The following is a 15,560-nucleotide window of genomic DNA, read 5'->3' on the forward strand; positions in this document are numbered from 1 at the left end:
CACGCCAGTAAGCAGCTTAATAAAGAGACACATCAATGAGAAGTCACTCATGCAGGTTCCCATTAGGCAATGAATTTGTATCTATAATAATTTAAATCTGTTATAATTAACGATCCTGCAATCCTAATAACATTTGTAATATGTGCAAATCACTTATTTGCAACAGATATTATTTTTACACTGACCAGACAGTTATTAGCAAGTTGACACTTTGTAAATATAATATATAAATATTTCAGCTGCCAAGTCTTGATTTAAAAAAAACAACAACAAAAAAAACACTTGTTTTTCCTCCATACATGTCATATATTGAGTAATGCCATATATTCCCATAATAAGAATATAATGGACTAATGGGAAAAAAAACCTTATTTTGGCTAATGTGCTGAAAATATTTGGTTTAACTTTAGGCAGTTTAACCATTTACAGGATTTATTTAACGTAGCATCAAGCAAGCATCAGTATCACAGTCTTCTAACATCAAGCTCTGTACATAAATACATACATACATACACTGTACGTTCTGTTCAGTGACGGTCCAACATCCAGCTGAAGTAACAATAACAAGAACACATTTATGAGTGTTTTTTGGGTGCGGATGAATCCCTCTTTACATGGATATAAGCAAGTCACTTAGAAAAAGTATTCCTTGTGATTAGAGCTGGAACTAAAGATTATAGATTATGATTTAATTCATGAATTGTTTCAGGATGCCCAGTTAAACCAAGCTCAAAAGGTCTCCAGCAGCCCGGCTGAAGAGACAACATCAGACCCATCACCTAGCAGCGTGGAGGCTGCAGGCGGCACGTCTACACCAGAGGAACAGACTTCAGACCAGACCCCAGACCAGACTTCAGACCAGACCTCAGACCAGACTACAGACCAGCCAACAGACACTCAGAGTGAAGCTCCTAGCAGCGTCTCTCCCATTGACCTTTCGACTAAGAAGAGCCCAGAGCCAGAGTCAAACGCTGGGACTGCCACAGCTACTACTGCTACGACAGCAAATCAAGGTACAGACCACTTCCTGTTCTTTACCACAGAAGTACGACCACTGACAGTCTACCTGATATTTGTGGGTCAGTGCTGGTATGTTAAAGCTGAGATGCAGCCCTTTTGGTCAGAAGCTCTTACCAGCTTTATGATCAAAAGTCTACCGCCATCTTCAGGAGAATACTTGCTTAGAAATGTACCTCTGTGGGTGACATTACAGTACAATCATTGATTTACCTTGTTGAGGTAAGAAAGTGGGGTTTTGATCTGTTCACCTGCTTATTATTAGAGTAGGTTTGTTTGAATGCTACACTGTGGCCAGGAAAGACATGGAAAATTAATATTAGAATTTTCTAGCACAGATAAGTTTGATCATAATGTCAAAACTGCAAAGTGTATGCAGCTGAACCACATTGTCCTGCACAACAGAGTCATGCAACTAATTCAGCCTTTCCTACAGTTGGATTCAGGGCAGGTATCTTTTGGAAACTTACTTGGACTACTTTTAATAATCTATTTTAGATGAAATTCACTTTACCAGTTTTACAGCATCCTTGTATATTCTACTTAATGTCTACTGGGTTCAATTTCTACAACGCTGCTTGTTGTATGAGTTTCCCACTGTAAGTCTTGAATGTGCCACAAACAGACTTGCATGTTTTCCTTTTAAATTGGCTCCACTGTTTTAATCTGAACCTCAGTGATGCTTCAGTGTCTGTGATTAAAGAAATATGATTATAGATTGATGAGTGTGATTAAGGGGTTGGTTCCATTTTCTAAGGATTTAGGTGTTTCTATGAACCCAGTGGGTGGACAAGCTAACAAAAAGCAATTACAAAAAGTGTCATATAAAGATTCACACTTTGTTTATTGCCTCAGATTATATTGTACAGCGTTCATGTTGTGTCCAACCCGCTGTATGCTGGAATCCTGCAGATATACAAATATTTAATGATGAACTTTCTTTCTCTCACCACAGACTCTAACTTCGGTTTCAACTCACTCGGAGGCTTCTCTTTTGCCGACTTGGCCAATAAGACAGACGGATTTGCCTTTGGATCACAAGGTCGGCTTCAGTGCTTAAATTGTCTTATGTTCTTCTTTTTGACAACTTACTTTCTCTCAAAAATGACAAAATTGCATATTTATTGTTTTTTCCCCTTGTGTAGACTCCAACTTCTCCTGGGCAAACGCTGGAGCCACAGTATTTGGGGCCGCAGTGTCTTCAGCACCAAAAAACAATGGCGATGAGGAGGGGAGTGATGAAGAGGAAGCTCCTAATAATGTGGACATTCACTTTGAGCCAATAGTGTCACTACCAGAGGTACCTCAGTCACACACAGTTGTCATACAGATCAAATTGTCTGTGATGCATTGAGCTTTTTTTTAAGTATTATCCTGTACAAGTGTTTATAGAAGGTGCTGTTTTGATTTTGTCGTTCTACAAGCGTGATCACGCTTCAAGCTGACAGGCAACTGGGGAATGTCGAGCTGTGCTCCAACATTTTGGTCCCTTTTTAAGACACCAATCGCCACGCGAGCCAAAAAATCTCGCATGATTTTTTTTTACCTTGATGACTTGTTGGAAATGTGCTAAAAATGCAGTAAGCCTGTCAAGCTGCCTGTCCACAGGCGTCAGTGGGATAGACGCCTGATACAAAAGACAATTAAACTACGATACAACACCCACACACTCAATCAGAGCTTCCTTTGCTTTTATTTGAGATGTTTGGAACAACTACAAGTCTTCCTCAAGCCAAATAAAATAAATTCCTTCCTGCAAGATTTAAAACTGATCCACTTAACAAATGGCGCCAAATATCTATTTGTTTTTCTCTGTTGTAAAGCCCGTGGCTTTGTGGCTTCTTGGCCTCTCCTGTCCCATCTTTTTTTTAATTTCTATTATCTGGATTTTATGTAGTCTTATGTGTGTAGGGGAAAAAAATCCATGTCTCCATGTCTTGTTTTGTAGATTGAAAAATAGCACTACTGAAGAAAACTTATTTCTTATTTATTTATTTACTTACTTATAAGTAAATACATACTTAATTTACTTATTTATATCATATCTTATAACTTCCTCATAATGAAAGCCTTACACTGGTTCATCAGTGGAAAGCTTTCATGTGAAGAAGCAGCAGCACCTCATTGCTGTGAGGCTGGAAACACGTCATCATGGCTTGGCTTGGCTTGGTTTGGCACGGCTTAAGTAGACCGACACAGTACAATTGGGTGGGGGGGAGCACTACAGATCAGTTTAGTGAATAAAGCGGAAGATCACTTCTCATCTTTTGTGCATTTTAATTCTCTCAGGTGGAGACAAAGTCTGGAGAGGAGGATGAGGAAATCCTGTTTAAGGAGCGCGCCAAGCTGTACCGATGGGACCGGGACCTCGGCCAGTGGAAGGAGCGTGGCATCGGTGACCTCAAGATCCTCTACCACCCAACCAAACATTTCTACCGAATCCTGATGAGAAGAGAGCAGGTGCTGAGAGTTTGTGCCAACCACACAATCTCACCGGCGATGGAACTCAAACCCATGAACGCCTCAGCTAACGCACTGCTCTGGACTGCCACCGACTACTCAGGTATGTTGTCACAGTGTTGAGATGACGTCAGTTTCTACACTGTATGTGTCTGCTCTTAGCTTCAGTCTAATGTTAATTAGCTTGCTATTGTTGTAGAAGCATCTTTTTGTGACTACACAGCTGTGATTACCATGTTCGGAGCACTAGTTGTTATAGAGAGATGCAAGCCTCAATTCTTGTCTAAAATAGTGATTCAAATGGTTATAATTACAGATAACCTGCATTTTTTAATACCTTTATGAATACTTATGAGGATTTTAGAGCTTAATGTTATCACCTGAAATCAATATCACGTTTAATTGCCACATTTACCTCAGTAACGATTAATAAAATGATATCTAAAATAAACAGAAAACCTGGATTATGACCATATTTAGTAGTTAATAACACTTTTAGGTATTTCTTTACTAAAACAGGAAATTCAAAGTAAAATATGACGCGGTTTAACATATCTTAATGTCAGAATAAGTAACAATAAACAGATTTGAATAACACTTTTATGACCTCTGTTTTCTCATTTTGTTATCAGCTGGATCTTTTTATTATCATTATTTGAACAAACACTTATGTAACAGACGGCTGTGACTGTAACAGCCTTCAGACTGAGGTCAGGAAGCACAGAGAGACTGTTTTACAGATTCAAGGCTAAGTTGTAGCTAACTTCAGGGTTAACCCCATCAACATATTCAGCTGCTGGTAAACAAAACTAGTGAATTTAGCTTGGTTGTTGAAGAGCTGTGGCATTTTATATTCTGACAAACTGTTGCTCATACTGAACATTTACTGTAACATTTACAGTTTACTGTAACCTGCATTTGCTCCGACGTCCGGCTCACCTGCCGTCTCTCTTTCTGTCCTGCACACTCGCATCACACACCCCCCGCACTGAACGCTCCTAAAGAAGCTGCGCTATGCTGCTATGTTGTCATTTTGTCTTCACTGGACACGTTTGGTTAATTACATCACTTTGAACTGCAGGTGGAGAGCCTTTATGAAAGAATGAGTTTGTCAAACATGAGTAAAATTAGGTGGTTTCAGTTACTTCTCGATTGATTGCCCAGCCTATTAGCTATTAATGCCAAAAATACATTACTTTGTGTTAACGTGTGTCGATGCTTTTTAGCCGTCCTCTTGCTGACGGTCTCTCGTCTTTCTCCGTTTCCCAGATGGCGACGCCGCAGTGGAGCAGCTGGCAGCCAAGTTCAAAACCCCTGAGATAGCCGAGTCCTTCAAGAAGACCTTCTGCGAGTGTCAGAGCCACATTGGCCAAAGTAGCGACGATGACTCATGTATCTCCACACCACAGATGTCTAGAGTTCAAGAGCACTCCAGAGACTCTAACCCAAAGGTGTTCCTCACAGTGGCAGCAGACGGCCAACCACTGGGCACAATCACCATAGAGCTTTTCTCCCATATTGTTCCTAAGACGGCGGAGAACTTCAGGGCTCTCTGCACTGGAGAGAAAGGCTTCGGGCTGCGGGACTCCATCTTCCACAGGGTCATACCGGACTTCATGTGTCAGGTGAGGAGATGGTCTAAGACTTCACTTACACTAATGATTAAAAAGTTACACGTGAGCTACATTTCTTAACTATGGTGTTTGCTCACTGCTGACAAAACTAGTCTCTCTCACTGAGTGATGCTTGCTCCTTATGTTTGTGTTTATAACTACAGTGCTTAGTCTACACTTAATGAAAAAAGCCAAGTAGAGGAAAAAAAAAATGTTTGACTGTTTAATCTGTTTTGTCCAGTAAAAATGTGTGCATCCTAATCATAGCTCAGTAATAAAATCCTAATGCAGTGTGTATCTCCTCTGCTACATGGCTCCTGACAGCCAAACTGGGGATCACACTGGACAATAGTAGAAGGGACACCAGAATCTGTTCTGGTTCAGGGGCAGTTTAGCTGACCTTGTAACCACTCAGCATTAAGCTGCCATTAGACTGAAATCAGCCCTGCGTTAAACCAATGTAAGGTGGTGGGGGGTGTGTTGTTTAAGGTACCAATGAGACTGAGCTGAGTTGGAGCTACAGATCAACGCATTTAAATTGCACTGGAACCAACCTGTGTTAACGCACTGACCCCATTCAAACAAATGAGAGAGCTGTGTTTTTTTCATGCAGAGCTAATGTCAGTCTAAGTGTGTCAAAAACAAATTTGAGTTAACATTTACATACATTGAAGAATTAAAGTATAGGTTCACAATTTTACAAGTGTGGCTTAAAACAACAGGGGTCCATATGAACAGTGAAAGAGGTTTTCCTCACTGTAATCATTCCTCCTGTTCATATTGGCTATTAAAAGATGCCCTTCAAATGCGCTTTCAATGTAAGTGACGGGGGCCAAAATCCACAGTGTGTCTTCAGTCATTTTGTGCAAAAATGCATTTAAAAGTTTATCTGAAGCTTATATGAGGCTTCAGCAGTCTGAGTTAGTCATACCAAGTGGATATCTGCCACATTTACAGTCTTTATCACATCAAATTCCCACTTCGTGTTTCCCTTTTGGTCCGCAGTGGAAGTATAATAACAAAAAGAGGGACTTTGGCACTAAAAAGACTGTAACGTTGAAGGATATTTACTTGATTTGACTCATTTGGGCGACATATTGGCGTCATATAAACTTTAAGTATTTTTTTGGAGGAGGACTGTGGGTTTTGGCCTCCATTATTTATACTGTAAGTGCATCATGAAGAGGTTTTCTAATGGCCAGTACAAACAGGAGGAAAGATTAAGGAAATAAATCCTATATCAATGTTTACTTGGATACCTGACTATTGTTTTAAGACAGACTTGGAAAAAAATGTAAATCTTTCCTTTATCTTTGTTCAGATCAAAAATAAATGAATAAATAAAAAAAAAAACACACTGAGAGCATTGAAGGATGAAGAAAAGTGGGCTTTGCTCTGCCCTTTCTATCACCATTATCCTTATTTTCATTAATAAAGTTTGCAGTTAAATAATTTCCAGACAAGACAAGGTTTATAAAACTTTGCAGCCTGCCATGTCATCATGTTTTGTTCTATCTACAATAGCTGAGAAGACACTATTAGAGCAGTGAGAGAGAAACAGAGGCGTTAAGTTGTGGGCAGGAAAACCAAAACAATGAGCTGAAAGACACTTCCTCTGTAGAGCTGCAGAAGCAGGTGATAATTCTGGGTGTTGTTCATTTCGAGCGATCCCTTTCACATTCAAGTGGTCATGTGATCCATTGATTATAGATTGTTAAAATGAAATAACTGAGCAAATTAAATACAATAAAGTATTTCAGATTCCATCAAATGACCACATGGTTACTGTATCTCTCTTGGGGAAGGGATGTATGTGTGTAACACTACTAACAAGTTCCCCTTTGGACCTTTTTCAGGCTGGTGACATCACCAACAGTGACGGCACAGGAGGCAAATCCATCTATGGCAGCAAGTTTGAGGACGAGAACTTTGACGTTAGGCACACGGGCCCGGGTATACTGTCCATGGCCAATCGAGGACGTGACACCAACAACTCGCAGTTCTTCATCACCCTGAAGAAAGCCGAACACCTGGACTTCAAACACGTGGCTTTCGGCTGGGTGCGGGAAGGCATGGACGTGGTGCAACAGATGGGGGAACTGGGCACAAAGGGAGGCGTGCCCGCAAAGAAGATTGTCATCACAGACTGCGGACAGCTCTAGACATTTTACAGCTTGGTTTAGGTTATAAAATTCACAGTTTGGTTTAGGTTATAAGATTAAGGACTTTGGATAATGATGTGTTCCCTGTGCAGTGCGTACCCTCCTGCTGAAACTGAATCCATAGTCATTAAGCATCTGAGAATTTAACACTGATCATAGGACTACTGGTCAAGACCCTTCATCACAGACACTTGACTCCGGTAGCTTGGGATGAGAAGTTATTTTGCTTTTCTTGTTGTGTATTCTCAAATGGGGAAACGTGTGTGTGTGAGGAGGCATTTGGAGCAAACATAGCGTACTTTTGCTCTGTTGCACTTGTATCTAAATCATTGTCAATAAATTCTCATAATTTGTTTATTTTGTCTGTATAATTGTACATGGACTACTTTTTTAATGTTTGTTTTTTGTTCTTTTGTGTTGCATGTGCTCAGTTTGAACATGCTGGTCCTCTTCATCCGCTCCACTTTGGGGATTTATTTTTTTTCTCCCCTTTTTCTGAAGAAGTCTTAATCATAATGGAAAGATGAGATCCTTTGAAAGCACTCTGGTTTTGTAACAGCGCCCCTGCCTTCTCTCCAAATGCTGCCACTGTGTACTTTTTACTGTAGGTGTCCCCCACTGATTTTTTTCTTTGTGTAAGTGGATTTCACAATGTGCAGATAATTGGACTTCTGACTTTTCCCACATAGACTTGAGTCATCTCACTGTGTTGCCCAGTGGATGCAGGGTGGGTTGATGGTGAAGACATTAATCTGGTTCAGGTTTTACATAGACGATCCATTATAGTTTGAGATTATCACAGTTTAAAGTTGAAATGGTGCGTGTTGTACCAAAATAATATGCTGATAAAGGACAAATAAAGTTGCTTTACAAGTAATGGATGGCTGCAGATTGAAAGGTTATTTAAATGTTTCATGTTTATTCATGCTTAGAACAATAGAAACATGTATGGTCACTGTTTTATTGATTTTTACTTTCTAAATGTCTATTTGTAACCTCATCGCAGGCGATAGTCGTCATGTGAGCATGTTATGAGAGTATAATTCATTTTGCAATCGTTTCATTTGAAGGGTTTTTTTAGGAATCTGAGTTAACTGGTAGATATTTTTATAAATGGTTAACAGTACTTTTATCACAATATATTTAATTTTGACTCATTTTAACTCATGTGTAGGAGAACCTATGGTGGCTGCAAAAAACATGAAAAGCCCTTTCTAGAGCCTGTGTTTGGTTTGTCTGTTCTGGGCTACTGTATAAACATGGTGGGCACCATGTAGATTTAAAGGGCTCATTCTACTATATCTAGTAAAAAAAAGTTGATCTGAAGCTTATATGAGGCTTCAGCAGTCTGATTTAGTCATATCAAGTGAATATCTGCCACATTTACAGTCTTTTTAGCATCAAATTTATTCTTTGCATTTCCTCGGACAGTGTTTCCTTGTTGAACTGTGGTGAAAGTATAGTAACAAAAAGAGGGACTATGGCACTAAAAAGATTGTAACGTTGAAAGATATCCACTTGATTTGACTAATTGGACAGCTGAAGCTTCATATTAGCTTCAGATAAACTTTTAAATACATTTTTGCAGAGAAGGAGAACTGTGGATTTTGTCCCCGATCGATTACATTGTAAGTGTATTATGCAGAGATCTTCTAATGGTCTGTATTGTATTGTATTTATTGGGACAATGTACAGTTTTAAACATAAATGTTAACATTTGATGCACTGCACCAGAGTTAGCTTTAAAGCTAATTTTCATCAGCAGTCCCTTACAATTAAAACATATAACAGCACAATAACAAACAGTACAAAGCAAAAAAACACACAGGACACATTACACAAAATACAAAGCCACACACAACAGCACACCACATACACCCACAATGTCAACCAGAAATCAACAAAGCAAGCATGTCAAACCAAAAGCAAGATTATTTTAGATGACCATGAGATCAAATCCAGACTTAGTGGCCACAGAGCTGAGCAGCCTTCAGCAGATCGTATGAACAGGAGGAATGATTACAGCAAGAAAACTCTGTTTCAATGTTAATTTAGACACCTTAGTATTGTTTTGTTTTAATACAGACTTCTAAAATTGTGAAGCATTAATGTGGTGTGAGAGAGAGAGATGTAGTACCTATTACGGCCACAACGTCGAGGTGGCAGCAGAGCTCAGAGGCAGGGCCGAGCGTCGGTGACGTCAGTAGGATGTAAATAGACGGTCCTGGGGCCTGATCGTTCTTTTCCCTCTTCCGCGCTGTTGGGGCGGCAAGCCTGCACCCTGTCTCTGGAGGATTTAACACCGAAGCAGCAAAAATGATCATCTACAAGTGTCTAATCAGCCGTAAGGATACATCTCTTGATTACTCTCTCGTGTTTATCGGGTAGCGCGTGTAGAAGTCTTTCTGGCTGTGTTAAACGTGGTAGTAAGAGAGTTGGCCAGGCTAAGCTAACTCGTGTTAGCAAGCCAGATGCTAACCAAAAAAAACCGACAAGCAGCCGGTCTGTAGAGAGTTAGCCACCCTGTTGGCTAACCGGTGAGGCTGAGGCCGGTTAGCTTGTAGCTAATAGCCGAGGTTTAACTACCGCTAAGTTGATTTAAAGTGCGGAAAGTCGGTAGCGAAGAGCCACAAAGAGAAGCAGACGGTGTGGTGATAATGTTAACGGCGGTTCAGGATATAAATGTGCCGTTAGTAATGAGACAGTAACGCGGTGCATGTGGCCTTTCGGCGTAATGTAACGTTAGCTGCCGTTTAATTCAGAGAAATGTCTGACTGGCTCTTTTTTTCTCCCCTCCTCGTTAGCATTAGCATCGGTACCAAGATAAAGTGGCGAGAAGCGGCCTCTTCTGTGCTATGATTTAATGTGTTAAACTCGTGTTTAGAGCCAGATGGTGTTTCTTTTCTTCTTAGCAGACTTAGCACGCTGCCCAGGATGTTTGTTTCTTGTGGTGTATGGGGCACAGCAGAGGGAAGCCTGGAGGATCGCTTTGTGATTTATTGATGTTTATGATTTTAAGAAAAAATGATGATCATAAATAAAATTGTCTCCTTCCGCAGAGGACGAGATGTTCTCGGACATCTACAAAGTCAAAGTGTCTGAAAACGGCATCTTCTACGAAGTTGAAGGAAAGGTGAGTCAGTGGTACATAGGTAGATGGTTGGACAAATGCTACTCAAATACACACAGGGGTTGTGAAAAAAATTAAGAGGCCGACGTTTTTAAAACGTTATTATTCATGAAAGTAAACCAGAACCACAGTGGGCCTATATTGACTGAGGCCTGTTAGGCTGTTTACAGCAGCTGTTACAGTAAAAACTATAAAATGATTATGATCTGAAATAAAACGATTAAGAAACTTGAACTTGATCCCTGTGTTTGTAGGAATATCTTAATCTGTTTTTTTTTTAAGAAAGTTAACTCATCAAGTAGTGTGATGTTTTCACTCTGAAGGATGTGATGTTATGCCTTGTCCTTTCACTCATGCAGATACACGGGAGATGTGATCACATACAACAAAACAAAATGTTAAATGCCAATTTAATGTGCCAGAATTAAATCCCTTAACACTCCTTTCAGTACATTACATATATGTTTGTGTGTATATAAGTGTCATTGATACACATCCTAAACACCAAGCAAAGCTGAGATGCATCAACAACTTTGAAAACCAGTCGTTTGAAGAGGATGATACACATGTTTATTTACAAATAACACACTGTACAGACTTAAGACAAATAAATACAAGTACGGCAACACATGATACCCAGTTAATTTTTAAACAACCTGAGTTTAGTACATTTGTTCTTAAAAGTATTCTGCCTACTAGTTGTACAGAAGATTTGTGTTCTCTGGCCATCATTTGCACGTCTGAGTCCAGGGAACATAATTCACTCACAGCCTGTGTAGCTTTCAAAAGATGTGTGTTAAACTTACTTCACCTGAGATGACATCTGTGAGTCATGTGATCAGCATTCCTTTTATGACTGGCCACACCTGGAGTGACATGAATGGCATTGACTTTACATGACTTCACCATGAACTGTCAAGACTTTTTTTAAAAAAAATTTTAAAGGGAGAGGTTGAATTATTGTACTTTAACCACTTAAATATGTTGTGAAATTGTGATTGAGGGTGTGTTTTGTTAAATGTCAACGTTACTCTTGAATTTAGTTAAACTACCAGGATATTTTTGCGAAAGCCAAACTTGATTTTGACAGATGCAGTGGAGGTAGTCCTCATACTGTTAAGCCAAATGTAGCTATAATGAATTGACCTTCCGGTGTACATCCATCCTCACTCACAAATCACCCTCATTATCATCTATCCTCTTCTCACCGTGACCTATGAAATTTGTTTTCAACCCTCCTTTTTTTTTTTTTCTGCGTCTAGACCGTCACCAGGACAGAAGGCTTCGATGACGCTTTAATAGGTGCCAACGCCTCCGCTGAGGAAGTGTGCGAGGCCAACGAGTCGTCCTCCGTCTCAGGCGTAGACATCGTCCTCAACCACAAACTGCAGGAGACGGCCTACGACAAGAAGCAGTACATGGTATACATCAAGAACTACATGAAGACGTGAGTATCAGCGCTGGGTCGAAGCGGAGACGACGGGTTTCTTCTCGCGTCTCCGCCGTTTAAACGCAGAACAAGGTCATGGTCAAATATTGTGGCCCAGCAGCCAACAGCTGATGGCTCTTTTAGTGACATAAGTAACACGTTTTGGTCAGCATTCATTAATCACCACTTGGTCGGGAAAATGTATCAGTTCATACCTGTAACGCTGCCACACGCTGACGTTTCCAGGTATTAAATGTTTAGATAGATTTCCGGTTGCCGTCCTCAGAATCCTGAGTCTGAATACAGTTTCAGGGAGTTATTAAAAAGCGTAATAGATTTCCTGTGAACAGTTTTCAAGGAATAGTTTAGCATTAGAGATGTCGCCCATAACGCAGGAGTACAATACAAGTTTATGCAGGGTGAGTTAATCAGTCAATCACTGCAATAGACATGCAGAACAGCGAGCGCAGTGTATCTGTGCACAACATCAATAATCCTAAAACACAATGTGTCGCATGTACCGGGCTGCTGATGCTGCACATCATCATGTCTGCCCTCAGACCAGATGTGGTTAAAAATGTAAACCGAGGTAGATGCATGAAAACTATTCAATCTCAACTGGTCAGAACAACATGATGATGATGATGATGATGATGATGATATTTAGGACTGGATATCAGCACTGAGCTTTTACGATTTGGATGACTCAGTTGCATCAAATGCCAACACAGCATAATGTGATGCTGCAACTCGGGACAGCTGCCAATGCAAAGTTGTATTGGTACATCTCCAACTGTCACCGTACAGATTTGTCACTCGTTACATCAACTTACCTACTTTTTTTTTTTTTTTTCCTTCCCCTTAATGTCCAGCATCAAGGCCAAGCTGCAGGAAACCAACCCAGAAAGAGTGGAGCGCTTTATGGCAGATGCCCAAAGTGAAGTTAAGAGGATCCTTGGAAACATCAGCAACTACCAGGTAGCTATATGAAGCCACACATCACAGCTTAAAATAGCCGAGGTCGGATGTCAGTCCTGAGATATGGATAGGAGACGTTTAATCGGTTGTTCATGGGTAACGTGCTAATGCGTGTGATAATTTGCATCAATTAGCGAGAAAGCAAGCAAAGTTTATTTATATAGTACCTTTTCACAAACACCAGTTACAAAGTGCTTCACAGTCAAAGAAATAAAACAAAATCAGAATAAAGAAAAGGAAATACACAAGTAGAGCAGATAAAATGGATAAAAGATAAAATGGCACATATTAGAATTACAAGTTCTCCTAGTATTTATTTAAAACAACTGGTTCAACCTCCCTACCTGTGTGGATAAACATTTTATTTCAATTCTTTTTGACACAGTCCAGTCCTCTGGCTGCCGTTTACATAACATGAAGCTTGCTCATAAAACACAACGGACCTCAAGCAAGAACCACTCGTACCAACAGATTCACACTGAAATGGCTAAATTTCTTGTACTTCAATTTTTTCCCAAGGTACGACCTAAACTCACATGTTGTCCAGACCTGTTGTACGAGTAAATAACACAGCATGAGGCCCGATGATGTTTCTGTTAATAGAGACCCACTAATTATTAAGTAATGAGAAAGGACACACACTGTAAACCAGCCAATCACTGCCCGTCATCTTCCAAACTGCACCCTGTTGGTTTCTCATGGTTGTTTTATGCGACTAGTATCTCTGATACTACTCTTTTTCTCTATTGTCCTTTGACCCGCTGTCATTTCTCCCTGCAGTTTTTCACAGGCGAGTCCATGGACCCAGACGGCATGGTAGGTCTGCTGGACTACCGTGAAGACGGCATCACACCATACATGCTTTTCTTCAAAGACGGTCTGCTGGTGGAGAAATGTGTAAGTACTCTGCAGAGTCTCCGAAAGAAAAAGAAAACATCACAAGAGTTTCTTTTTCTTGAGTCATTATGCCGTTTATCATTAATTTATCAAAGCATACATCAAACAAGTCGTGAATGTGTGCCGTCTGTATTTATCAAACATGCACTTTAACAACTCGATGCAATGAGAAACCATAAATCTTTTCTGTTCTACATCAATCTGCTTGTGCGCTCAGAGGCTCATTTACATAAAGCAGCGGGAGGCAAATCTGGTCCTCCAGAAAAAATGATTTGGCCGCCTGAAGTTTTAATGTGTGAATTCTAACATTGTTTAATCTATTTGAGCGTAACAGATTTATTCTAAAGGAACCCAAATAGACAGCAAACCAACAGGAGCGGTGCGTTGATGCTGTTTTTTTTTGCTATCGACGTTTCAAAGGCAACACCAGCGCTTTCAGTCAACCATAAATGAAGCGTTTATCGTGTGTCGTTAACAGATAAAAATAACGTCTCTAGTTTCAAAGTGCAACACAGAACATTCACATATGAGTCACTAGTAGCAATTAGTTTCAGATTAAGCTGTGACTCTTTAGTCCTCGGTTACAAATGGTGGAAAAATAAAGAATACAGGCTTGTTTCCAAAAAAAAAAAAGATCCTGAAAAAAGTAAGCAAAAGTAGCAAACAGGGGAAATAAAGACAGAAAACGTAACAATGAGGTCAAAATACTGAAGCATCCCAGGAGCAGCCACGTGGGACAGTGATTGTGGTAAATAATTGAAAATGTTTCGGTCAAAATGGCAACATCTGCTGGGCAGCTACTGGTATTACACTCGTATGGATGAATGAAATCTGAGGTTGTGATGAAACAGTAAGAATATAAGTGGTCTTACTATTAAAACTGATCACAAAACCAGTGCGACACCATACGCCGCAACGATTACTCAATAAATAGAAAATTAATCTGCATTATTCCTGTATGTAACTGGTGTTTATAGTTTACATTGTGTTCTACAACGTTTACACTATTTACACACTTTATTTGTTGCCATGCAATTAGTTATCAGGAGGAAAATGTATTTAGACCAAATGATTTGACTTAAACAATTTTCAGAGCTCCCCAGTGTTCACGATCTGAGGGCTTGTCTGAATTGATATTGCACCAAAAATATACTGTGAGATGTCAAACTTCCTCTTATTTCATAGCTGAGTACCTGAGATCACCTAAATAACAACTCATAGGTTATGTTAGTTTTGGCTCAATTTAACATGTTGTAAAATTGAGGGATTGCCTCTTTAACTAGAAGTACTAGTAGATAAAGTATTAATGTGTATCCCTCTTTCTTTTTTTTTCTTCCAGTAACTACCTGGAACTACATCTGCTTTTCAACTGGCCACTGCTTCCTGAATCCCCCTCCTCCCCCCCCAAAGAGCAGACAGCAGGAGCACTATTTTGCATCATGCCTGAACGGAAACATTCTTCTATATTCACATCATGGCCCTCAACACCACACCCAAGGCTGGATGAATCAAACATGATCAGTCACTGAATACAGTTTTTAACTTTTTTCTTTTGGCTTTTGCAGTGTTTGATTTTTGTCCCAGGATTAGCCCAGTTTTTTGTAATTGAAAATAAAAGGCAGGACAGTGAGAGTGGAGGTCAGACTCTCCCAGAAAGGTTTTTTCTTTTCTTTTCTGCCTGTCGTCACAGTGTTTTAGCAATGATCCATAGACAGGTCGACCACCTCAGACCTCTTTGTTTGGGTTTTTGGTTGCATTAAATAAAATTCCATCATCCTTGAAAAGACTTCTGGTTTAATTTTGAAAATAAAATCTAGCACCACCACTTTGTTTTTGCTGTATTTTTGTGGGGAAAACCTCGTGTGTACATGTTC

The 15,560-nt window shown here is 39.9% G+C and overlaps 2 protein-coding genes across 3 annotated transcripts in view; both read left to right on the forward strand.

Annotated features, from left to right (window-relative positions):
• Positions 1-8,129, forward strand: part of ranbp2 (RAN binding protein 2) — a 30,419-nt gene extending 22,290 nt beyond the window's left edge. For both annotated transcript variants that reach the window (XM_044365195.1, XM_044365196.1), the window contains 6 exons: positions 710-1,013; positions 1,973-2,059; positions 2,163-2,317; positions 3,307-3,580; positions 4,747-5,102; positions 6,947-8,129. In XM_044365195.1, coding sequence (XP_044221130.1) covers positions 710-1,013; positions 1,973-2,059; positions 2,163-2,317; positions 3,307-3,580; positions 4,747-5,102; positions 6,947-7,252 — 1,482 coding nt within the window. In that variant the 3' untranslated portion in view covers positions 7,253-8,129. The remainder of the gene's footprint in view (positions 1-709; positions 1,014-1,972; positions 2,060-2,162; positions 2,318-3,306; positions 3,581-4,746; positions 5,103-6,946) is intronic.
• A 1,338-nt stretch (positions 8,130-9,467) lies between these two features.
• Positions 9,468-15,511, forward strand: tpt1 (tumor protein, translationally-controlled 1). The gene is made up of 6 exons (XM_044365203.1): positions 9,468-9,596; positions 10,312-10,385; positions 11,645-11,829; positions 12,684-12,789; positions 13,570-13,686; positions 15,026-15,511. The coding sequence occupies exons 1-6, from the start codon at positions 9,569-9,571 to the stop codon at positions 15,026-15,028; spliced, it is 513 nt and encodes a 170-aa protein (XP_044221138.1). The 5' UTR covers positions 9,468-9,568; the 3' UTR covers positions 15,029-15,511.
• Positions 15,512-15,560: the final 49 nt, after the last annotated feature.

The sequence above is a fragment of the Thunnus albacares genome, chromosome 11 (assembly GCF_914725855.1).
Source record: "Thunnus albacares chromosome 11, fThuAlb1.1, whole genome shotgun sequence".
Taxonomy (NCBI): domain Eukaryota; kingdom Metazoa; phylum Chordata; class Actinopteri; order Scombriformes; family Scombridae; genus Thunnus; species Thunnus albacares.